The following is a 25,991-nucleotide window of genomic DNA, read 5'->3' as shown; positions in this document are numbered from 1 at the left end:
CAACCAGTTTTCAGGCATGCTGGCAGATGCAAGAGTCAATCCACCTAGCTCTTCTTTCAAAACTGATGAAATGGCGCTCTGATTTACTCCACCTGTAAGTTCAAATATGTGGAGCACCTGGGCTGAGTTTGGGACTGAATTGTGTGGCTGCCTAGTGAGTTCTAAAAGACCAGTTTCCCTAGGTAGATCTTCCCTGAACAGTGCTACTAAGAGTGTGTCTTGGGGAAAGTTGCATTCTGACCTGCTGCCCCACAAGCCACAACAATAGGTCAGTAATGGAGTGGGGGCATAAGGCTCTGTACAATGTGGCCATCAATTCCATGATCACTGAGACAGGCTGGGTTAGGTTCAGCGTCCACACCTGATCCAGGTTGGTCACAGTGGAGAAACTGGAACCTGTATACGCAAGTGGTAGAATTGTAAACTGGTGCAAACACTGTAGGAAGCACTGACTTCAAAAATTTTGAACTGTTTATCCATGCCATTAAGCAATTCCAAATCTGGGAACACATCCTAAGGAATTAAAAGCAGGTGCTCAAACAGACATTTGTTGGAACTCATGTTCTTTTCTAAAATTCTTTTTGTTTAGATACACATGAATGTAGAGCGTATTTGACATATTATACATGCTGACATATTATACATACTGTGGTTCAACCACAGTAACTCAAAAAGTAAAAAAAAAAAAAAAAAAAAAAAAAAAAAAAAAAACACCCTTATGGCATTTCCCCATTTAAGGAAACTTAATTAGTATTTCCATGATTTTGTGACCAAGGATAAATGAAACTGCCCTGGTTTGAAAAATGCAGACTAGGCATATGACAGGACTAGAAAGGTAAGGGGTTGCTGGGGTCTAGCAGGAGGGAGGGGAGAGAAGGAAGGGGATGGTTATGGAAAGCGAATTCAGGAAAATGTTCTGGAATTACATAGTGGTGATCAGTGCACAGTTTAGAGACTGTATTTAATGCCAATAAACTTAAGTCTTTTAAAAATGAAGAAAATATTTTAATTTTACAAGAAGCTAGATATACACAAATAAATAAACACAGAATAAAGAAAGGACAGGGGAGAGGAACGGAGGCTCTGGGCTGGTCTCAGTACCCAGTGCCAGCTGACAGGCCAGCAGGAGGTGTTGGCCTGGATGGGCCATAGTGGGTGTTTCCAGGCCCAGCTCTCTCTCAGGTGGTGGAGGTGGTTGAAATTGAAGTGGAGTTTCCACAAGCACAGGAGGTGGGCCTGTAGCTGCCAGAGGAGCAAAGGTCAATAAACTCTCCATGTTCCTTGCAGGGACAAAGTATTTCCCACTGCCTTGCACCAGTTCCACAAAGAAACCCAGCCCTGGGCAGTGTTCCCAGAATGCATGCAGTGACAACTCTGCTTGTCACTGTTCCTGCCCCACCCCAGTTTCTGGAAGATCTACTCCACATGTCCAGCCCTGTTCCTTTCCAACATGCTTATACCCCCCACCCTCAGTCCTGCTCACCTTTGGCCTATTCCTCCATGAGCTCTGGGTTTTCTCTCAAGTCTGGGACCCTGGGGCCTTGGTCCTCCATGTCAGGGCCTGTCATTGTGACCTGGCTGTAGATATTACCAAGTAGATAGTGAAGGAAGTGCAAGCCAAGGAGTGAGGAAACCACCCAGGAGGGATGGCGGGCGGCAGCAGGAGAGGCTTGGCATTTCTTCCCATGAGGTCAGTCTTGGTGGCCTCAGAGGAGCAGGCTGAGGTTCAGAGAAGTGCAGGGCCAGTTCCAGGCATCACAGCTGTATGTGACCCTGTCCCGCTGAGCTGGGCTTACCTTTCCAACATCAGTTCAAGCTCCTGTTGGGTGGTAGAACTCAACATGGTAGACATGGAGGAGGGCAAGTCACAGAGGAAGTCTGACTCAAGGGTGTGCAGCAGGCTGTCCATAGAGTTTTCCTGCAAGACACATGCAGTGCTGGTGTCATCCACCTGTGTGGCCACCTGTGCCTTCTGGGTTGGGGCATGGAGGACACACAGATCAGTGCCAAAGTGTGACCCACCAGAAATGTCTGGGGATGGAGTTGAGGGAAGTATCCAAAGCCGTTAGGGGCTTGTCCCAGAGGGGCCAGGAGGGCCCCAGCAGAACAATGGCTGGGAGAGTTGAAGGAGGAATTGCCCAGGGAATAGTTAGAAGCCTGAGAGCTTCAGGCTGGTGTGTTAGCTGGCAAGAGGTGGCAGCTCCCTGCATTGGGAGCATTATCCCTCGAGTCCCAGCAGAACATGGCCTCTGGAGATGAGAAAGCAGGCTGATCCCAGACAGGAGGCTCTGTGTGTGGGGACACCCAGGACATGGTTCTCTGTGGCACAGTTGACAAGTGTCCTGGAGGGAATGTCCAGGCGTCCCAGCCCTGAAAGGCTGAATGGCTATGGAAGTGTGCCCAAGTGGAAGGTGGTGACACCCAGGGGCCCCAGCTCCTGCCCTCAGAGTCTGGGGTGTGTTCCTCGAGACAGCAAGTGACAGAGCAATGGAATGATTGGCAAGAGTCCCCTTGATGTTTTGGCTCAATGCAGCCCTCCTAATCCTGACAATGTGTTAGACTTGGAGAGTGTGTGTAGGGACAGTCAGGCCACTGCCAGCTGGACACGTGGGTGCAGGAGTTGGAATCAGTTGGATGGCAGAATGCAAAATCATCATCAGAATAGAGGTGAGATAGGGTCAGTTTCAGTGTTGTGAGGTTGTGACAAATATGGGAACGGTGACCTTGCATGAGGACAAGGCCCAGGCTGGCAGAGAGAGTGGGGATGGGCGAGGAGTTGGTGCTGAGATTCCTCCTGGTGTGGGAATATGCCCCTCCTCCTCCCAGCCCTACAGGGAAGGTGGTCCTGGTGGTGTGAGGTCCCTGAGTGCTTTTGTCCTTCTCTGAGGCTCTGCCAGTGGAGTCCCACCTGTCCCACACTTACCCTGAGGCCCAACTCCTTGCCAGCTGTGCCTGGCCCTGGCTCTTCTTGAGTTTCAATGGAGTTCATACTCCAAATCCACTGGTGGTGGATGAGAACCTGTGCAGGGCATGAGAAGACGGTGCCTGGTAGCTGGCAGGGAGCACCAGACCCTGCTGACCTGTGTTCAGGGTGTTTCTGCCCCTTGTGACCTTGTGCTCCCAGACCTTATCCAGACTCTGTGTCCCAGGCATGTATCCTGAGAGGACAGGAGATGACACTGGGGGCCCAGGAGGTACCCTGGACACTCCCATTCCCCACCTCCAGTCCTGTCCTGGGGGGGCTGACCATGACAGGACACCAGGCTCCCAATCTCCCACCAGCTGCTCCTGCCTTAGGTGCCTGTTCCCCCATAGTGAGGAGGAAGGCGTGGTGGGGCTCTGCAGGGGTACTCACGGTGACAGTGTGTCCTGGGTAAACTTCGCCAGGGCTGTCACGTGTGGGCCATATGCTACTTCCCCCACTTGAAGCAGTAACTCCAGAGAGGCTCTGGGAACGGGGAAGGGGAAGGGGAAGGGGAAGGAAAATGGGAGTGGGATGCAAAGCAAGACTGGAAATTTTTCTGAAACTTTCTTCTGTGGGGTGTGGTGAGGCTAGGTCCTGGGAAAGGGGTCATGCAGTCACAAGTAGAAGTCTGGATGCGAGGCCTCCTACCTCCTCGACTTCCACACAGGAAACAGGAAAGCATGTCTTCTGGGGCAAATGAATTTCACCAAATGAGATGGGGAGGAGGTCATTGCTAAGTGGGGGTGCCTGGTTACTGGGTTCCAAGTTCTGTTTGGATCTGTCACAAAGGAAGGGAGGCCATGTCTTGGGGTCCCTGACCTGACCCTTCCTAGGTCCCTCTGGGCTCCTGTCTGCTCTCCTGCAGCTCCATGACATTTCTAGATGTGTACACAGCATCCCCAACAATGTCCCCATATCCGTGTTACAGAGCTGGGTACAGCCAGGCTCCCAGCTCTGTGGAGACCCAGTTAGACTTAATCCCAGCTCCTCCTCCTTCCTCTCCTGTGACATTGGACAAGTCAGTGTGTGTCTAAGGTTTGCTCGTCTCCCCCTGCACAGTGGGGTCTTCCTAGCATCTGCTTCTTAGCAGTGTCACCAGGCATAGTTGAGGTAACACTTAGAAACCATGTTGTCACATGTCTGTAATGCACAAAAGTAGAGAAGATGCGGAAGCAGGAGGGATGTCACGTAGAATAGAGCTAAAGAGAAGGCTCGCCTCCTGCCTGGTGATTTTGAAACTGCCGTTTTCCTCCTCGGCCTTCTTTCCCCGTCTGCATCCTGAGAGGATTGAATTGCAGTTAGTGGGGACAGCCTCATCTCCCAGAGCCACCCATCTTGTTCTGTTAGGGATGAGTGAGAGTAAGCAGGTCCCTGGGCAGCTCAGGGACACCGTGTCACTGAAATTCTGGCCTCTTCCCCCTTTCTATTCTCTGGGTCCCAGTCAGGTACATGGAGATGGCTGCTTCTGTTCCATGGAAGTGCCGTCTCCATCCTCTTTCTTCCTGCCCCCCACCTCAGGGTTGAACCAAGGGTGCTCAACCACCAAGCCACACCACCACCCTTTTCTGTGATATTTTGAGAGAGGGTCTCGCAACATTGCTGAGGTTGGCTTTGAACTTAGGATCCTGTTTCCTCAGCCTCCTGAGCTTCTGGTATTCCAGATGTGCACCACCAAGCCTGGCCTCTATGTCTTTTTCTCTTTTATCCCTTTGGGTCCCCTTTTTCTCTGACCTACATTCTGTTCCCCACATGTGGTGTCAGTGTATGTATGGATCTGTGTGTATGTACCTGTTGGGAGGCAGAGAAGTAATGTTGTCACAATGCAAAGGCAGATAGGGGTGACCAGGATCATGGGAGTTCTTTTCCCCACAGAAACCCCATGGGTGATGACTGAGTCCTGACTTCTTAGGTCTGTCTTTTCCTGGAGTATGCCTAAAGCCCTAATCCTCTATTCAAACTACTACTGTTTTTGGTCAGTAATCTCTCCTATCTTACACCAGATTCACCTGTTAGCATAAACAGTTATGATACAAATAATGACATTGTGTTATTTGAGAAATTCCAAAGATTTATCCCCCTTTTCAGATTTCACCAGCAAAAGACAGTCAATTTTGATCAAAGGGCTGTTAAACCTGAGATTGCTTTTACTCAGCATAATTTTCTTTCCATCATCCCAGAGCATGCATGTGGCAATAGTGCATTCCTTTTTATTGCTCTTTTTTATTCTTTGTTGTGGAGGTACCACAGTTTGTTCCACCATTCAACATTCTTTCTAGAGCATTAGTTTTTCCTAATGATCACTTTGTACAGCAGATAAAATGCATGTTGATGACTGAAATAGTAGTTGAAATATAATACAAGCTCACCTGCATTCTTTACATTCAGGATATTCTGTCCTCTGCCTCAGCACAGCTGAGAAAATAATGATCTGAGGGAGAAAACAACAAAATAAACTGCTTATGTCCAGAAGAAAACCTTTTTCAGGCATTACATTTAGAGAATCCCTCTAGTATGCAGAAACGTGTTTATACACAATCTTGTTGAGAGAATCTAAATGTAAACAATCTGTTCTGCACGAGAATTGGATTCTGACTTTATGGTTTTATGGAAGGCAAGATAAAACAGTTGAATGAGGGAGTCAATAAGGTATCAGGGTCTGAATCAATTGCTTTCATTGATTCCATGGGAATTTCGTGCTGTATATCTGATAAATATGTATATTTCATTTTACTTCCCCCATTCTGAGTGCCCTTCTTTGTATACTCATGGCAACCTCCCATGCCTTGGGCGTGAGAACAATTTTAAGTTGTTTGGGTGATGAATTTTAAGAAGTCATTGAAATGTTGGGATATAGAGGCAGGAAAGGCTGGCTTATACACCTTCATTTGCATAAGATCTCATTCAACATGAGTGGATCAAGCAATTTTGTCCACTGGGGAGATTTCATATGAGAGAATTGATAGAGTGTTTAGGAAAAAAGTTTATGTGCCTATGGGATGTTTCTCATATTTGGATTCTGGTTCAACTAATTATTTTTTCCAAGTGGAGAGCATGATGATTTGATTATAGTGTTTTGATTTCTTATACCTTGACATTACAATTTTTAAGGGTTTAATAATTGGGGTTTTATTTTCACGCCATCTGGAAAAAATGGGGTTTGCAGTCAGTGTGGCTGAACTTGTGGTTGAGCTAGCCTACTTGCTTTGTACCCAAGTAGCCCCACCCTGAGTGGAAGGGAATGGACTAGAATTCTGATGCCAGCAATTGAGACCAGCAAAGTCATTTCCCTTTATGTCCCTCACAAGGGTAGAAAATTTTGGATGTAAATGTGAAGTAGGCTGGTTTCAGAGTTTGGCTATTGTGAATTGTGCTGCAATAAACCTGGGTATGCATGTATCACTCTAGTTAGATGATGTTGCTTCTTCAGGATAAATACTGAGGGGTGGTATAGCTGGTTCCATGCCTAGTCTTTTGAGGAGCCTCCATACTGATCTCCATAGTGGTGGTACTGGGATTCCCTCATGGAATCCAGTTCTGAGTATTTCCAGAAGCCCATAGAGTCTCAAATTTTTTTATGGCTTAGCCCAAGTTCAGAGGATAAATGAGGCATGTGGCAAAGATATCCTTGAAGTAGAGAGGAGAATAATCCATGAGAACAAGCACAGCCCCTTCCAGCCAATCTTTCCACAGGATCAAGTCTTGGTAAGCACTTTCCATGGAAATCACTCCTTGATACCCCTCAAGGCTGACCCTCTAGTTTCCCCCACTGTTCAGAAGAGCAGGCTGAGGATCAGACAGGTACAAGGACATTCTCAGAAACCAGAGCACAGGTGGTCAAGCCCACTGTGCCTGGAGGGTGGGGCTCACCTTTCAAACATGATGACCTGTTGTGAGGAGGTAAATGTCTAGTTGATGCTGGTGGAGGAGGGATCATAGGGGTGGCCTTCCAGGACATTAGGCTCCAGGGCTGCCTCCAGATTGCCCATCATGCCTGCCTGTACCACCCATAGAGTTGGGGTATCATTCATCTCCTTGGCCATCTCTCCTCTTTAAGGGAGTTATTAGCCATAGTGTGACTAACCAGAAGACTACGAAACTTCAAAGCCCTAAGTGGTTAGTGCCAAAGGAGGGATCAGAGAACCCCAGCACAATGCTGGTTCTCAGTTAAAAAAGTGCAGTTACAGAGGGAATAGTCTGAAATGTTGACAGCTTCATTCAGGTCTATTTGTTAGCTGAAAAGGGGTGGTAACTCCCTTCACTGGGAGCATTGTCCCATGAGTCCTGACAGAAGGTCACATTCTAGCAATGAGAAAACAGGTTTATCCTGGGTAGGAAGGTGGCCGAATGAGGATACCCAGGCCATTGATCCCTATGGCTGCTGAAATGGCTCCAGGAGGGACTGAGGTCCAGGTCCCACAGTCCTGAGAAGGGCTGAATACTGTGACCATAGAAGCTTGAAGTTTAAGGGGCAACAATGCCTCTCTTTTGGAATGGTGCCCTGTGCAGGGGGCCCAGATCCTGCCTTTGGATCCCTGTGTGTGCTCCTTGAGACAGCAAGTGGCAGAGAAATGCACAGGATAGCAAGAGGCCCCTGATGTTTTGGCAAAAGACAGTCCTATTAAACCTAATGATGTGTGAGACTTAGAGAAGCCATGGGAAGGACAGTAGGGTAGCTGCCATATGGCACTTGGGTCAAGGAGTTTATTAACTGAATGTTAAGAGTCCAGAATCTTCACAGGAAGTGAAGTGAAATATGTCAGTGTCATTTTTCTGAAATTTTCCCCAACATGTGGACAGTGACCTTGCACCTGGCCTAGATCAAGGCTGGGCACAGAGGGTGGGATGGATGAGGAATTGGGGACAGATTCCTTTGGAAAGAGGATTATGACCACTCCATCCCCCAAGCCCTGCAGTGAGGTATTTACTGTCATCTGGGCTCCAGGCCCCTCTCTGTCCTTCTCTAGGCCCTGTCTGTGGAGTCCCTTCTGTGCCCACTCACCCTGTAGGTGAGCTGGTGCCCCCTGGTGGTTTCTGGCCCTGGCTCCTCAGTCAGAATATGGAGCTGATGCTCCCGTTGAGCAGCTCTTCAGAACATGTGAAGACAGTGCCTGGCAGCCAGCAGCAAGTCCCAGGCCTGCCTGACAGATGTGCAGGCTATTTGCACTCCTTATGTCTGTCTGTTCCACAGACCTTATTCAGACCCTCTGTCACAGCTTCTACCCCACAAGGATGGAAATGACACTGGGGCCCAGGTTGAACCCAACCTCCCATCCCAGTCCTGGGTTTGACCATGACAGGACACCAGGTTCTCAATCTCCCACCACTTGTTGCTGCCCAGGAGGACCCTCTCTAAAACACTCAGGAGGAAGGGGGTGCAGCTGCACAGGGGTGCTCACAGTGCTGGTCTTTTCTGTCTGGGCGTCTGGTATGCCTTGGTGCCTCAACTGAACAGACTATGCTTCTGAGGCAGGGGCTGAACCACCTCGGACTTGAGGAAGAATTTGTCACTGAGGCTGGGACCAGGGAAGTAGGGATGCAGGAGAACATGCTGTTCTCACTGCAGGGCATCCTGAGGCTATGGCAGCTGCTAGTGGGATACTGTTGTCTGTATTCACACATCATATGCCATTGCTCGCCTGAACCACACAGTTTCTTTGTTCATCTGCTCTTTCACTATGCCTTGTGTCCACTGTTGCCCCTTAAACTTCAAGCTGCTATGGTCATTCTTGGACAAGACTGACTTCATAAGGCTATATGCTCTTGTTTCCGTAAAGAAATATTTAGGTGTAAAATTGGGGATCCTATAGTTGGTGCACATTTAACTTAGATTTACTTAACCATCTTTGAAAGTGGTTATTCAAAGCAGATTTTGAGGTTTTTCATTTTAATTGTGAGTTTATTTAGAACCTATCATTGTAATCTCAGTTTTCTCTGATTTGATTTTGTACGAGCAGCCCAGGAAATGTTGTTTATATTACATAATACTCTATCTCTTTCCTTGGGGATAATTCTTGTACCCAGAGGTAAGGAAGCTTCTGACTCCTAATAAAGCCCATGTCTTACCTGCCTGCCTGGGGGTAGATGCTTGATTTTCTGTTCACTAAATCAACTTGAAATCATTTTCTAAAGAAGACTGCTGCACATCCAAGTCTAAACAGACTTAACCTAGGCTTTTTTTACAACACTGAAGTGACAAGTCACCCCTCTACCCTCACTAGTCATGAGTGACAGCTGCTTTTTCTTCAATATCATTGTTAACCTCACCCAAGTCTTCTATTTTTCTGAATAATATGTGAGGTCATGAGAGAATACATAGGACTTATTTTGGGGAGAGTGATGGGAGACACACCAAATGCCATCTGCATTAGACATGCTGTAGACTCAAGATACAAATAGGCTGAAAATGAAGGATGGAAAAGATACTTAATGCAAACTATAACCCAAAGGGAACTGGGTGGCTGTCCTAACATCAGACAAATCAGACTTTATAATAAACATTATTAGAAAATATAAAGGAGAATATTATTCATTAATAACAGTCAGGAAGAGGTAACAATTATAAACATAATTGTACTTAGAAACAAACATTGTTGAATTTGAAGGAAGACATTTTTACAATAAGAGAGATGTGAATTCCTCACTTCATATAATTAATGGAAGGATTAAACAATATCAGCACAGAAACAGAGGTCTAGAACAGTGCTATATACCATGTAGACCTAAGAAACATCCCTAGGTCACTCTACCCAACCATGCAAAACACATGAGCCATGAAACTCTCTTGGATTGACCACACAGTGAGCCACACAACAATTCTTAATACATTTTTAGAAGCTGAAATCATTCAATGGATCAATTATAAATGCAATGATAAGAAAATAGAGTCAGAAAGAATACTGGAAAATTCACTATAGTTAGGAAAAAACTCTGACTGATACAAAAATGGTTATAAAAACAAACTGGACAAGTGTGCACCATGAAATTAGATAACCTAGTTAAAACACACAAAGTAAGGAGTCAACATACAGAATGGGTGAAAATTATGTCGATATATCATATTGCTGAGATATATATATATACGTATATATATATATGTATATATTCAGAATATACTAAAAGTTCTTATAACTCAACAAACAATAGACAAATGGAACTAAAAGTGAACAAATGACCTAAGTAAACACTGCTGCAAAGAAAATATAAAATCTCCAAAAACACATGAAAAGATGCTCAATATAAGTCACTCTAGAAATGCAAACAAAATCACAAAGAAATATCAACTTACACCCACTAGGACAGCTGTAATTTAATAACGAACATAAAATACCTAGTGTTAGCATGGATGTGGAGAAATGAGAACCCTCATACATAGCTAGGAGAGTTGTAAAATGCTGCAGCCACTATGATTGCCCACTGCCCGCGGGGACAATCACAACACGTACGCTCTTGATCACAGGAACCAAAAAAGCCGCTTTATTCCACAAGTCTCCGACTTATATTGAGAACATCAGCCTATCAGAGAGTAGACTACCAGGAAAGTCAGCCTATCAAGGAACAGTCTCCAGGCAGATACCAGGATCGCCTCATATACAGCAGCCAATCAGAGTTACTTCCTGAAACTTGTTTATGAGTACGGCTTATTCTGGCAAGCTGCCAGGCGCCATCTTAGAGATCAGGCCAGGGTGCGGCTCTGGGGCCCTCAGAGCCCACCCCTGACATCTCCCCCTTATTCTTTAAATAAAGAAAAGATGACTTGGGACCATGCCTGTCTTAGGTTGTCCATGGCAAATTACATCCTTACCCGTCATTGGAATTCTGACCTCCAGGCGTCAGAACCCTGTCTTAGGTTGGTATGCATTTCCACGGATCTTACCCGTCTTTGACTACTGGTCCAGCATGCTTAGCCATACTTGGGGGGATGTGCCTGTCTCAATGGCTGTCAAAGTCTGTACTATAGCCCGTTGATGACATCGGGCATCTTGGCGAGCTCTGACTTGGCTGCGTATAACATAGGCCATCCCTAAGCAGATAATAATCAGAACAGCTACTGTTCCAGCCCACTGTTTTGTCAATCCCAGGGCTTTAGATAACAAAGAGAACATTTTGGATACCGATGCAACTTGAACCCTGGTGGCATTGATTGAGTATTTCAGCTCGTAGCTGACTGGTTAAATTATCAAACGTAGATGACCAATTGCCAGTAAGGTAGACAGAGAAATTTTTAGATAACATAGCCGCAGAGCTAAGGTTATTATAAGCAATAGGGGTGACACACACTGCTCTTAAAGGATAAACACATTCCAGTCCCAAAAGTTCTTGCAAGATATCCACTTGTTCTTGTAGTAAGTCCACTCTTTGATTTATAAGGAGTATGCCTGCTGTTAGATGTTGGTTTAGGGTCTCTTTAGTCTGTAAGGCTGCAGCTGTATTTTCGGCCAAGTGATTGTTGTTGCTGTCTGTATGGTTGTGTCAATGCTGCTGCTGCAGAGGCTGCAATGGCAGTGACCACACCTGCTGTGATGCCAAAATCTCTTCTGTTTCTTGATAATAGCACTGGCAGTTCTGTATCTGTAACAAAGACCGGGACTGGTAGGAAGGTAGGAATACGCATTAAGACTGCCCGTGAGAACCTAGAAGCATTCCAACATTGAGAGAGAGAGCATAAATCTGAAGTACAATTGAGAGAAGCGGTTGTTTCGTTAGTTCAGAAACATAAAAGGGGGAAACACACAAACTGGGGTAGGTGGAAAGGTACATAACTGAACTGTTCCTCCTAATAGACTGAAAAGAGGTTGTAAGTTAGTTCAAGGGGGGGAAAGGCTATGAGCATCATGGTCATCAGGAGTATGTTCAGCATCTTCATTTTGTTGGTCTGAGTTACTTGTTGGTAGCATTGGCACTGGTCGAGTTAGTCGCTCAGGAACCCAGATAGGCGATGTTTTATCCTGTGGAAACACACAAACCGAGCCGCGGCTCCAGTAAAGCACCGGGTCCGGGCCGTTCCATTGTCCTGTAAGAACATCCTTCCATTTTACCGTTGCTCTATCATGTTGTTTATGATTGCCATGTCTCTCAGCGGCACAGCAACCCTCATTATCCAGAGTTAAAAATTTTTAAAATAAAGAGGCAAAGAGAAAGTTTATCTTTAGGGGATCTGAAGGTCTCCCCTATTCCCCCTGTTTGTTTATAAAGAGTATTTTTGAGGGTGAGATGTGCACGTTCAACAATATCTTGTCCTTGTGGGTTATAAGGTATACCTGTGGTTAGAGTTATTTCAAATTTAGTGAGAAATTGGTTCAGGAATGTGAGTAACTGTCGCCGCCCATGGCAATTTGTCACCGCCTGCAGCAACACTTTGTGCCGGTATAGAGGATAGAGGAACTGAGGTTTGCTTGCTTTAAGAGAAGAGAGAGAGAGAGAGAGAGACTTTGCATGAGAGAGAAAGACTTTGCTTAAGAGAGTGAGAGACTACACTTTCAGAAATCTTATCTTATGATCACATTATAAGCCTGTTGACTGGCTTTGAGGCGTTTGTAGATGCAGAATAGAATTAATACAAGCACACCCAAGCCTATTAGTGTAAAACCTAAAAATCCCCAAAATTTGGTGCCAAATTATGCTGAAAATTCTATTTCACCCTCTCTACATTTTTCAATATTAACTCCATTAACTTTCTAATCAGTGCACTTCCCTTTACTTATAAACCCTCCTTAAAGGTGAGGTACCAACATGAAGAATTAAAAAGTTACACAGGATGAAAATAAGCAGCTTGCTTTACTGAGAAAAGATGGAAATCATCTATGTGGCTAAATCAGCTTATGAGGGGCTATGGGTCCAACCAATTCCAATTTGGGAATTGCCCGAGTGATGCAATCAATATCAGCAAAAAGATCTGTTACTCCTTAAACTCTACAAGGGATATGACAGCTGCTTCCATTTTGTGAGCCTTGAGCTGAAGAGCCCTGTGCCTTGTTTCTTAAATGATTTGGTAACATCTTGCCCTCAACATCAGTAATTTGCACTCGTTAACCCAATGTTTTTCTTTTTTGCACTTTGGATAAAGACCTGGGGCATAAGGTGTAACAGATTTTACTATAGTTATCACTTATCTTTTGTTAGGGCATTGTCTCTTTGCTGCTGTGCATCTGTACATACACTCCAGGATCATATTGATTTTGAGTATCATATTAGCCTTCTATTAGCATATCAACATTTCTACCAGGAAACCTTGCTACTACATTTTTGCAAGCAGTTTCAACAGCTATTTCTTGCCACTGAGCTCTCCAATTAGACATTGTCCTCCAGATAACACTGCTCTGCATACCTGTTTCCAATCAGTCTTAACTGCCTCTTTAAAGTTTTTCTAATGGTTGATGGTATCTCTATTTTGGTCCTCAAATACGGGCAGGTTCTACAAATTTTGAAGCTCTTTAGATTGGGTTTAGCTTTCTACTACCTTTTCCCCTAGTTCTTAAGTTTTCACTACCACTTGGTTATTTCTTTGTATTAGATTTAGCTCTCCTTTTCCCCTTGTTCTTAAATTTTCTGAGTAATTGTTTTCTAGGTTACTACCACTCAATCCTTCCTCACTTTGTTCTCTTTAAGAGTTCTTTTCTGTTGCTATTAGATCCTGTTTATGAAAATCCTCTCCAAGATGTTCCCGCTGTGGAATATTTAATAATCCTTCATCTAAAAACCAAGGAGCTACCTTCTCTATTGTATCTAAGAATGTTCTAGCAGTTTTGGTTTTTAAAGGTGTACCATTGGCCTTAAGCAGTTCCTGTAAGGGTTGTTGCATACGAACTTTTGATATTTCAGACCCCATCTTGTACAATGTAAGCCACGTTCCGCGTGCTTATCTAGTCCTTGAACCGCCTTTCGCTTAGTTCACTGTTTTTGGACCGCTTTCCGCTTAGTCCACTGTTTTACTTTCCTTTTTGGACCGCTTTCCGCTTAGTCCGGATAGTCGCGTACCGCGAACGTTAAGGCTGCCCCTTGCACTTGTTTATTTTTGACCTTTTTATAACCAGTTTAACTTGTTAAAATTTTAGAATATCTTACCTTGTTTTCTTACTTATCCTTGTAAAGTTTTCAGTCCCGGGTTTCGGCACCACTTATGATCGCCCACCGCCCGCGGGGACAATCACAACACGTACGCTCTTGATCACAGGAACCAAAAAGCCGCTTTATTCCATAAGTCTCCGACTTATATTGAGAACATCAGCCTATCAGAGAGTAGACTACCAGGAAAGTCAGCCTATCAAGGAACAGTCTCCAGGCAGATACCAGGATCGCCTCATATTCAGCAGCCAATCAGAGTTACTTCCTGAAACTTGTTTATGAGTACGGCTTATTCTGGCAAGCTGCCAGGCGCCATCTTAGAGATCAGGCCAGGGTGCGGCTCTGGGGCCCTCAGAGCCCGCCCCTGACAAGCCACTGTGGAATCCTATTTGGTGAGCCTCAAATAGTTAAATCTATAATTACCTAATGACCCATCAATTTTACTTCTACATATATACATATATAAACTAGATATATTTAAAAAGGCTGCTCAAACAATCTTTCATGAAAGGTCCTGGCAACACTCTTCACAATAGCCAAAACACTGAAGATCACCATCAATTGATGAATTGTTGAACTAAATACTCATTCCTCATACAAAAGTGACCAAGAAATCATGGAACTGTCCTTAAATCTATTCATCCTATCTGTCTCCCTCATTGCCTCTCACCTACTCAAATACTCTTCTCAGGTTTTCATTGTGTTAAAATATACATAACCTGAAATTTAATTCTCTTTAAGTGCTCAGTTCAGTGTCTTTAAGTGCACTGTTGTGCAGCCATCATTCAATGTCTCTCCACACTGAAACTGGGAACCTATAAAACAGTAACTCCCCATTGCTCTAATCCTGGAAACTCCATTCTACTTTGTGTCTTTATGAATTAACTCTTCCAAGTACCTCACATGAGTGGAATCAGGCAATATTTTCCCTCTTACATCTGTCTTATTTCACTTAGGATTATCCATGGTGTAACCTGTGTCAGAATTTTAAAAGTCCAAAAACATTCCCTTATATTACATACAACATTTTGTTTATGTATTCATTCTTTTTAGGACATTTGGGTTTCCATGTTTTGTTATTATGATAAATAATACTAAGAACATGGGTGCCTATCAAATAAAGTGAACTTTAAGCCAAAGGCATTCAGAAAGAACAAAGAAGGTTATTTCATGTTTCTTAAGGGAATTATACATCAAGAACACATAACAATCATAAATATTTATCCCCCCCAATGGAGCATCTGTGTACATCAGGCAGGTCCTTCTCAATATCAAAAAACAAATAGACCACAACACAATAATACTGGGTGACTTTAACCTGACTCTTTCATCACTGGATAGATCCCCCAACAACTAAATAAAGAAGCTATAGAAACAAAATTTCAATTAATACTTTAGATTTAACAGACATGTATAGAATATTTCATCCATTAATGACTGATACACTTTTTTCTTAGCAACACATGAAACCTCCTCTAAAATAGATCTTATCTTAGGCCACAAAGCAACTCTTAACAAATACAAAAACAAAGAGGTAATACCTTGCATTCTATCATATCACAATGGAATAAAATTAGAAATAAATGATAAAATAAAAAATAGAAACTAACACCTGCAGATTATGAATACACTATTAAATGATCAATGAATAGCTGAAGAATCAGGGAAGAAATTAAAAAACACTTAAATGTAAATGAGAATAGCAATACAAAATAGAATCTCTGGAACACTGTAAAGGCAGTTCTAAGAGGAAAGTTCACTGCACTGAGTTCATTTGTTAAAATAATAGAGTGTTTCCGAATAAATAAACTAACACTACATCACAAAGCTCTAGAGAAAGATGATCAAATCTACGTCAAAATCAGTGAGAGGAAATAATTAAAATCAAAGCCAAATCAATGAAACTGTGAAAAAAATATAAAATTTGGAAAATACAAAGTTGATTCAAATAAATAAAATTGATAAACCATTAGCCAAGCTAATGAAAAGAGAGGAAAAAAAATGCAAATTACAAAAATTTCTGATGAAAAAGGAAATATCATGATGGACACTACTGAAATACAGATGGATAATCAGAAAATGCTGGAAATTTATACTCCAATAAAATAGAAAACCTTGAAGACACTGACAAATTTCTAGAGAAATATGACCTACCCAAATTGAATCAGGATGACATAGAAAACAAACAGATCAATTTCAAGCAATAAAAGTGAAGATACCATCAAATCCTATCAACAAAGTAAAGCCTAGGACCAGATGGATACTCAGTCAAGTTCCACCAAACCTTCAAAGAACTCACACAAATCATTCTCAAATTATTTCATGAAACAGAAAAGGAGGACCCCTTCCAAACTCATTTTATGAAGCTAGTATTGCCCTGATACCAAAACCAGGAAAAGACACATTAAGGAAAGAAAACTTGAAGCCAATATACCTTTATGAACATGGATACAAAAATTCTTAATAAAATACTAGCAAATTGCCTGCAAAAACATATTTAAATGACAATGCACCATGATCAAGTGGGGTTCACCAAAGGAATGCAAGGTTGGTTCAACATATGGAAATCATTAAATGTAATTTATCACATCAACAAACTTAAAGACAAAAACCATGTGATATCTCAATAGATGCAGAAAAAGCATTTGACAAAATACATCACCCATTCATGTTCAAAGCATTAGAAAAATGGGAGATAATAGGAACATACATCAACATTGTAGAAGATATATGTGTAAAATCCAAGGTCAATATTATTCTAAATGGAGAAAAATTGAAAAGCATTCCCTCGAGAAACTGGATTAAGACAAGGATGCCCTCTTTCACCACATCTATTCGACATGGTCTTTGAAACCCAGCCAAAGGAATTAGGCAAAAGAAAGAAATTAAAGGAATAAAAACAGAAAAAGAAGAGCTAAAACTATCCCTAAGCTGACACGATTATATATGTAGAAGACCCAGAAAATTCCTCCAGAAAACTTCTAGAATTCAATTTCAACAAAGTAGCAGGATGTAAAATCAATACCCACAAATCACTTGTATTCCTATAAACCAATGATGAATCACATGAAAGAGAAATCAAGAAAACTATCCAATTCACAATAGCCTCAAAAAACCAAACCAACCAAACAAACAAACAAACAAAAAAATCACACAAAAAAAACAAGCAAAAAACACCTACACAAACAACAACAACAAAACCCTTGGGAATTGATCTTATTAAAAAAAAAAAAAAAAGTGTGTGGGGGGGAATGACCTCTACAATGAAAACAAAATTACTCTAAAAAAATTGAAGAAGACCTTAGAAGATGGAAAGCTCTCCATGCTCCTGGATAGGCAGAATTAATATTGTCAAAATGGCCATACTACCAAAAGTGCTATACAGATTTTATTCCATTCCTATTAAAATTCAAATGACATTCTTCTTAGAAAAAGAAGTCATGAAATTCCTTTGGGAAAATAAGAGGCCCAGCATAACCAAAGCAACCCTTAGGGAGAAAAGTGAAGCAGAAGACATCACAATGAGAGACCTCAAATTATGCTGCAAAGTTGTGGTAACAAAAACGGCATGGAGTTGGCACCGAAACAGATATGAAGACCAATGGAACAGAATAGAAGACACAGAGACACATCCACATAAACAATTATGTGTCATACTAGACTAAGGTGCCACTAGTATACGTTGCAGAAAAGATAGCCTCTTTAACAAATGGTGATGAGAAAACTGGAAATCCATGTGTAGTTGGATGAAACTGAATCCCTAACTCTCACTCTGCACAAAACTCAACTCAAAGTGGATTAAGGACCAAGGCATCACACCAGAAACACTGCACCTACCAGACGAAAAAGTACACCCAACTCTCCATCATGTAGGCTTAGGAATTGACTTCCTCAATAAGACTCCTGAAGTGCAAGACAAAAAAATCAACAATCAGTAAATGGGGTGGTATCAAATGGAAAAGCTTCTTCACAGCAAAGGAAATGATCAAGATGGGAGAAAATCTTTGTCACCTGCACCTCAGATAAAGCATTAATCTCCAGGATATACAAAGGGCTCAAAAAAACACTAAAAAACACCAAATAAACCAATTAATAAATGGGCAAAGGAACTGAACAGGCACTTCACAAAAGAAAAACTACCAATGGTGAACAAACATATGAAAAAAATATTCAACATCTCTAGCAATGAGAAAAACACAAATTCAGGCTACACTGAGATTCCATCTCCCTCCACCTCAGAATGGCAATTATCAAGAATACAAGAACAATAAATGTTGGCAAGGTTGTGGGGGTTCACTCATGCATTGCTGATGGAACTGCAAACTGGTGCAACCATGCTGAAAAGCAACATCACAGGTTGGAACTGTGGAGTACTTCTTGCCTTTCTGATGTTAATACAGCCCATCCTGCCTTGTTTGAATTTCTTACGGTCTGCAAACTTAATTACCACCAGCTCTCCTCCACCAGGCTGGTTCACAGTGCATATCTGGTAAACAAAATGTGGCTAGCATTCTATTTAGCATCCTGACACTTGCTGTGCAAAGGGAGGGTCTTTCCATTTCCCTTTTGCTTAACTATGCACTTCACCTTGCCATTCTCTCACCACTTACTATTTAATCCCTTTCCGTGACAATCTGTACATACCTCTCCACTGTCTATTGCACTGGGAGGCGACTCCCCTTCTCTGCTCTTATAAAGAATGTGAAGAGCAACCTGAGTAAGCACTCTGATTTCACATGCCTTTAGTTATCTATTTTCATCCCCAATTCTATACCTCCCATAGCTAGAAAAGATAAGACTCCCACTAGCTTAACTCCAGATAACAACTCAACCCTGCAGGTCACAAGCTTAATGTTTGCCTCAGTTGCTTATGAAAAACTGGTAGGTGGGGGCTGGAGTAGTGGCTCAGTCCTATAGTGCTTTCCTGGCCTGAGTAAGGCCCTGGGTTCCATACTCAGCACGACATATAAAAAAATAAAATAATACATCCACGAACAACAGAAAAGTATTGTAAAAACAACAAAAACTGGCAAGTTTTTCTTCAGCTCAAAAAAACTGTAAACTCCAAATCATTCACGTTGGTCTGCACAAGAGTTGCATGGGTGAACTTCTGATGTCAAAAGGCCAAAAACTCCACCCTCAGATCAAGCTGCCAGGGCCATTTTCCCCTGTCCCATCAAGTGTGCACACAGACAACTGAATCCCTCACCTCAAATCATCCTTCACTGGCTTTCTTGTCACATAAACAACCTTGAGATCCTATCCTCAGAAAGGCAGATTTGAGTCTGGGGTCTCTCCCTACCAGCCTTAGCCATCTTGTGAATCAACTCTCTTTCGAGCAACTTGCAGATTCAGGGAGGATCACACTGTGAGGAAGGCATGACAGGCCCGGTTTGGTAACAGATAAACCCACTGCTAGAACCCCTGGGCTTTAGGGAAGGAAAGAGTCTGCTCTTGAACACATGGTTTTCACTTTGTCCATTTCTTCAGAACAAAGACTGAGTTCATAGGGCAAGCTACTCTCCAGACTAACAGGCTGTCACTCCTCACCTCTCTGGCAGCTAAGAGTGACCACAGCTCCAGCTGATCAGATGTGAGCAGAGGAATGTGGAGATGTGGAGATCAGCTGGCAGGGAGCCAACAAAGCTGTGTGGCACTCTGTCCTTCCCTTTACCTTCAAAACCTCTACAATGCAGCATCTGGGGCAAGGGACAGAGTACAGGATGGAAACCAGCTCCAGAGAGGCTGGGGCAGGGAGACAGTGAGGTGACTGCATGGGTGCAGTCCAGGTCAGCATACAGCACCACATCTACTTCTTCTATAGGAAAAAGAAATCAATCAGTCAATTCTCTCTCTCTCTCTCTCTCTCTCTCTCTCTCTCTCTCTCTCTCTCTCTCCTCTTTAGTCTGTGCTGGAATTTCTGCAATGTGGGGGCAAATCTAATCCCAAATGAGGTTCCAGTTTCTCCTTAAATCACTATGTGAACTCAGAAAACACCCTCCCCTCTGGACACAGGGCCAGAAATAACATGCACATTTCTCAGGATCTCATGTCTTCAGCAGGCGCCCATCCAGCCCACTTCTGATAATCACAGCAACTCACATTCGCTTTGAGGATCCACCTCTCCCCACACATCCATGCGGAAAACAAGGGCAGATTACACTTTCTGGTTTTGGGGAGATGGGACAAATGGACCTCACATTTCAGATTTCAGAAATGATGGGAAACAGGCATGTGTTCTGTGTGACTCTTTCCATGCCCATGACAACGACAGCACACACGCAATGAACACAAGGCCAGGCTGCACCAAGCAGGGTGCACCTGCATCCATCCTGGGAAGACAGTACACATGGGAACCTGCAGCACCACCCTGCCCAGCCCTGGCCACCCAAGCACCCACCTGAAGGGCCAATGTGTCACTACCACTCTAACCCTTCTTTGGACATATGGAAAACTGAGACCCACTTTTCAGGCAGGGACTGGTCCAGGGAATAGGACAAGGACAGACTCCAGAGGAAAAGGCAGGCTCCTCACTTCCTAGGTCAGGACTCAGTCATCACCCATGGGGTTTCTGTAGGGAAAGGAACTCCCATGATCCTGGTCACCCCTACTGGTCTTTGTCATGTGACAACATTGTTTCTCTGCCTCCCAATAGGTACATACACACAGGTGTACACATACACTGACACTGCATGTGGGGAGCAGAGTGTAGGTCACAGAAAAAGGAGGCCCAAGGGGATAATACAAAAAAGGACAAAGAGGTCAGCCATGGTGGTGCAGTCTTGAACACCAGAAGCTCAGGAGGCTGAGGAAACAGGATCCCAAGTTCAATGCCAACCTCAGCAACATTGCGAGACCATCTCTCAAAATATCACAGAAAATGGTGGTGGTGTGGCTTGGTGGTTGAGCACCCTTGGTTCAACCCTGAGGTGGGGGGCAGAGAGGAAGAAAAAAAAGCAGAAAAGAAAGAGGATGGAGACGGCGCTTCCATGGAACAGAAACAGCCATCTCCATGTACCTAAGTGAGACCCAGAGAAAAGAAATGGGGAAGAGGCCAGAATTTCAATGATGGGGTGTCCTGAGGAGACCAGGGACCTGCTTACTCTCACTCATTCCCTAACAGAAAAAGATGGGTGGCTCTGGGAGATGAGGCTGTCCCTACTAACTGCAATTCAATCCTCTCAGGATGCAGACGGGGAAAGAAGGCCGAGAAGGAAACCGGGAGTTTCAAAATCACGAGACAGGAGGTGAGCCCTCTCTTTAGCTGTACTCCACGTGAAATCCCTCCTGCTTCCACATCTTCTCTACTTGTGTGCATTACAGACATGTGACAACATGGTTTCTTAGTGTTACCTCACCTGTGCCTGGTGACACTGCTAGGAAGCAGATGCTAGGAAGACCCCACTGTGCAGGGGGAGACTGGGCAAGCCTTAGATACACAATGACTTGTCCAATGTCACAGAGAGGAAGGAGGAGGAGCTGGGTTTAAGTCTACCTGGGTCTTCAAAGAGCAGGGAGCCTGGCTGCACCCAGGGCTGTATCATGCATATGGGGTCATTGTTGGGGATGCTATGTACACATCTAGAAATGTCATGGGGCTACAGGAGACCAGACAGGAGCCAAAGGGGACCAAGAAAGGGTCAAGTCAGGGACCCCAAGACATGGCCACCCTTCCTTTGAGACAGGTCCAAACAGAACTTAGAACCCAGTAACCAAGCACCCCAACTCTAGCAACAGCCACCTCCCCAGCTCATTTGGTGAAATTCACTTGAACCAGAAACCATGTTTTCCTGTTTCCCATGTAAAAGGCGAGGTGGTAGGAGGCCTCGCAGCCAAGGTTCCACCTGTGGTTGCACGGCCGCTTCCCCAGGACCCAGCCTCAGCACACCCACAAAAAAAAGTTTTGGAAATGCTTCCAATCCTGCTTTGGATCCCACAACCCTTCCCCTTCCCCTTCCTCTTCCCCTTGCCCTTCCCATTCCCAGAGCCTCTCTGGGGCGACTGCTTCAAGTGTGGGGAGCAGCATCTGGCCCACTCCTGAAAGCCCTGGCGAGGTCCACCCAGGACACACTATCACCATGAGTACCCCTGCAAAACCCCACCACGCCTTCCTCCTCACTACGGGGGAAAAGGCACCTAAGGAGGAGCAGCTATTGGTAGATCGGGAGCCTGGGGTCCTGTCATGGTCAGCCCCCCAGGACAGGACTGGAGGTGGGGAACGGAGTATCCAGGGTACCTCCTGGGCCTCCAGTGTCATCTCCTGTCCTCTCAGGGTAGATGCCTGGGACACAGAGTCTGGGTGAGGTCTGGCAGCACAAGGTCACAAGGGGCAGAAACACCCTGAACACAGGCCAGCAGGACCTGGGGCTCCCTGCCAGCTACCAGGCACCACCTTCCCATGCCCTGCACAGGTTCTCATCCACCACCAGTGGAGTTGGAGTATGAGCTCCATTAAAACTCAAGAAGAGCCAGGGCCAGGCACAGCTGGCAAGGAGCTGGGCCTCAGGGTAAGTGTGGGACAAGTGGGACTCCACTGGCAGGGCCTCAGAGAAGGACAGAAGTGACTCAGGGACCTCACACCACCAGGACCACCTTCCCTGTAGGGCTGGGAGGAGGAGGGGCATATTCCCACACCAGGAGGAATCTCAGCACCAACTCCTCGCCCATCCCCACCCTCTCTGCCAGCCTGGGCCTTGTCCTCATGCAAGGTCACTGTTCCCATATTTGTCACAACCTCACAGCACTGAAACTGACCCTATCTCACCTCTATTCTTCTGATGATTTTGCATTCTGCCATCCAACTGATTACAACTCCTGCACCCACGTGTCCAGCTGGCAGTGACCTGACTGTCCCTCCACACACTCTCCAAGTCTAACACATTGTCAGGATTAGTAGGGCTGCATTGAGCCAAAATGTCAGGGGACTCTTGCCAATCAGTCCATTGCTCTGTCACTTGCTGTCTGAAGGAACACACCCCAGACTCTGAGGGCAGGAGCTGGGGCCCCTGGGTGTCACCACCTTCCACTTGGGCACACTTCCCACAGCCATTCAGCCTTTCAGGGCTGTGATACCTGGACCACATTCCCTCCAGGACCCATGTCAACTGCGCCACAGAGAACCATGTCCTGGGTGTCCCCACATACAGAGCCTCCTGTCTGGGATCAGCCTGCTTTCTCCTCTCCAGAGGCCATGTTCTGCTGGGACTCGAGGGATAATGCTCCCAATGCAGGGAGCTGCCACCTCTTGCCAGCTAACACACCAGCCTGAAGCTGCTCAGGCTTCTAACTATTCCCTGGGCAATTCCTCCTTCAACTCTCCCAGCCATTGTACTGCTGGGACCCTCCTGGCCCCTCTGGGATAAGCCCCTAACGGCTTTGGATACTTCCCTCAACTCCATCCCCAGACACTTCTGGTGGGTCACACTTTGGCACTGATCTGTCTCCTCCATGCCCCAACCCAGAAGGCACAGAGGGCTACACAGGTGGATGACACCAGCACTGCATGGAAAACTCTATGGACAGCCTGCTGCAGACCGCTGAATCAGAATTCCTCCATGACTCAGCGTCCACCATGTCAACCATGTTGTGTTCCACCATCGAACACAAGTTCAACATGATGCTGCAAAGGTAAGCACTGCCCAGGGTCACATACAGCTCTAACACCTGGAACTGGCCCTGCACCTCTCTGAGCCTCAGCCTGCTCCTCTGAGCAATGTGGTGCCACCAAGACTGACCTCATGGGAGGAAAGGCCAAGCCTCTCCTGCTGCTGCCCCCCATCCCTCCTGGGTGGTCTCCTCACTCCTGGGCTTGCACTTGCTTCACTATCCACTTGGTAATATCCACAGCCAGGTCAGCCAGACTGGCCCCAACATGGAGGACCAAGACCCCGGGGTTTCAGCCCTGAGAAACAACCTGGAGTCCATGGAGGAAGAGGCTGAGGGTGAGCAGAACTGAGGTGGGGGTGTGAGCATGTGAGAAAGGGATGGGGTTACATCTGCAGAGCAGAGCTTCCAGAAGCTGGGGTGGGGCAGGAACAATGACGAGCAGAGTTCTCACTGTCTGCATGCCCAGGGCTGGGGCTCTGTGTGGAACTGAGTGCAAGGCAGTGGGAAATACTTTGTCCCTGCAAGGAACATGGAGACTTTGTTGACCTTTGCTCCTCTTGCAGCTGCAGGCCCCACTCCCATACTCGTGGAAACTCTCCCTCAACTTCCACCACCTCCACCACCTCAGGGAAACATGGGGCTAGAAACACCCACAATGGCCGATGCAGTCCAAAACCTCCTGCAGGCCCTTCAGGAGTTACTGCTTACTGAGAACGACCCAGATCCTCCATTCCTCCCCCCTGCCCTTTCTTTATTCCTTCTTATTATTTTCTGTGTTTATTTCTTTGTGTATTATTAGGTTCTTAGAAAATTAAAATATTTTCTTGTTTTTAAAAGACTCCCCTTATTGGCATTAAGTACAGTCTCTAATATGTGCATTGATCACATATACAATTCCAGAACGCATTCTGGAATTCGGTATCGATGACCACTCTCTCTCCTCCCCTCCCCTCCAGCCACTCTCCAGCAACCCCTTAGCTTTCTCCTCCTCTCATGGCCTAGTCTGCAGTTTTCAAACCACTGTAGTCTCATTTCTCCTTGGCAACATCATCGTGGAAGGGAATAATTAAGTTCCATACAAGGGGAAATGCCATAAGGGTCTGTTTTTTAGTTATTCTGATTGAACCCCCCATGGTATTTTTCCTTTTTCATTTTGAGACAGGCTGTTGCTCAGTTGTTGAGCCTACCTCAAACTTAAATCCTTTTGCCAAACAAGTTAGACTTTCATAACACTGAAGTTGAAAATATATTTTTGTGACTAAGGGTCAGAAGTCATGAAGTAAATGCCTGAGTCCTTTTGGAAAATCAAAAAGAACATACATAATTAGACAAATCACAACTACAAAGTTTTCCTTAACAACCATGACTGATATATTCCAGGCACACACAGAATCTCCTCAGTCAATCGTTTTTTAGTGGGAATGAGGACAAATTTCTGCAATGCAAAAGGGAATCACTACACATAGTAACTGTCAAAGATGCTCCAACTCTGAATGGCAACACACAATCCACTGAGATGTCATTTGTCCTCATTGAGTGGGCAAGTATTAAGGATGCTGTTCAACAGCCCTGGTAAGAATACAAGAGGCAGAGGCCGGGACAGATCCCCTGGGAGATCTGGCCATGAATACTCTCTCAGAATCCTTTGGCAACACCCATGCAACTCTTACCATGTGTCCCTTTTTCATGTAGCTTGTCTAAAGCTACGTACATATCCTGCCAGTGCTGCTTTATATGCAAAAACTCAGGCCCTCAGTAACACCCACGTAGAAAGGATGGACAATCAACTCTGCTCCCTGTGCACCAGGGAACACGGTGGCTGCTGAGGTGGGTGTGCCTGTGCCAGAAGGGAGGGAAGTCAGGAATTGTTACATGAAGAAACACACTGACCTGTTCAGAGTGGGTCTATAGAGAATATCGTTGGATAAAGGCGACAACGATGGTGTAAATCTGCAAGAACACACAGATGCAATGAGTGCTGGGGAGAACTGCGTCTCGTTGCTTTTTCCTACAGGATTTGGTGCAGGACTAAAGGTACCAGGTGACAGGCTGAGTGCTATGACATGGCCTCCCACAGTGATTGCTCAAGGTATGGGGTCCATCCCTGGAGGAGGGTGAGTTCAGGTTCACAGAACTAAATTATGCTGGCAGTGCTGCATGGCTTTCTCGCTCCTGTGTGAGCAGTAGCACTGTAAGCATAACTTGCATGAGCTTCAAATACTCCACACTCTAAAGTTGTTGCAGTATTACAAACACTACATCAAAACCTATACGTACAGGTTTCATGTCCACAGACACAAAGATCTTTAACAAAATACTGGTAGAACAGATTCATCAAAACATTCATTAAACCATGAAC

At 44.9% G+C, this 25,991-nt stretch overlaps 1 protein-coding gene across 1 annotated transcript in view; it reads right to left on the bottom strand.

The window, feature by feature from the left end:
- Positions 1-995: 995 nt before the first annotated feature.
- LOC124979303 (uncharacterized) overlaps positions 996-25,991 on the bottom strand; it is a 40,171-nt gene continuing 15,175 nt past the window's right edge. Inside the window, exons 3-9 of the mRNA XM_047543805.1 lie at positions 5,332-5,393; positions 3,614-3,743; positions 3,356-3,448; positions 2,924-3,019; positions 1,797-1,918; positions 1,484-1,578; positions 996-1,242 (exon numbers count right to left, since the gene is read on the bottom strand). Of these exons, the coding sequence (XP_047399761.1) occupies positions 1,491-1,578; positions 1,797-1,918; positions 2,924-3,019; positions 3,356-3,448; positions 3,614-3,743; positions 5,332-5,393 (591 nt within the window). The 3' untranslated portion in view covers positions 996-1,242; positions 1,484-1,490. The remainder of the gene's footprint in view (positions 1,243-1,483; positions 1,579-1,796; positions 1,919-2,923; positions 3,020-3,355; positions 3,449-3,613; positions 3,744-5,331; positions 5,394-25,991) is intronic.

Source organism: Sciurus carolinensis, chromosome 3 (genome assembly GCF_902686445.1).
Source record: "Sciurus carolinensis chromosome 3, mSciCar1.2, whole genome shotgun sequence".
Lineage (NCBI taxonomy): Eukaryota > Metazoa > Chordata > Mammalia > Rodentia > Sciuridae > Sciurus > Sciurus carolinensis.
Note: the sequence above shows the minus strand (reverse complement) of the source record. Positions and strands in the feature narration are given on the sequence as shown.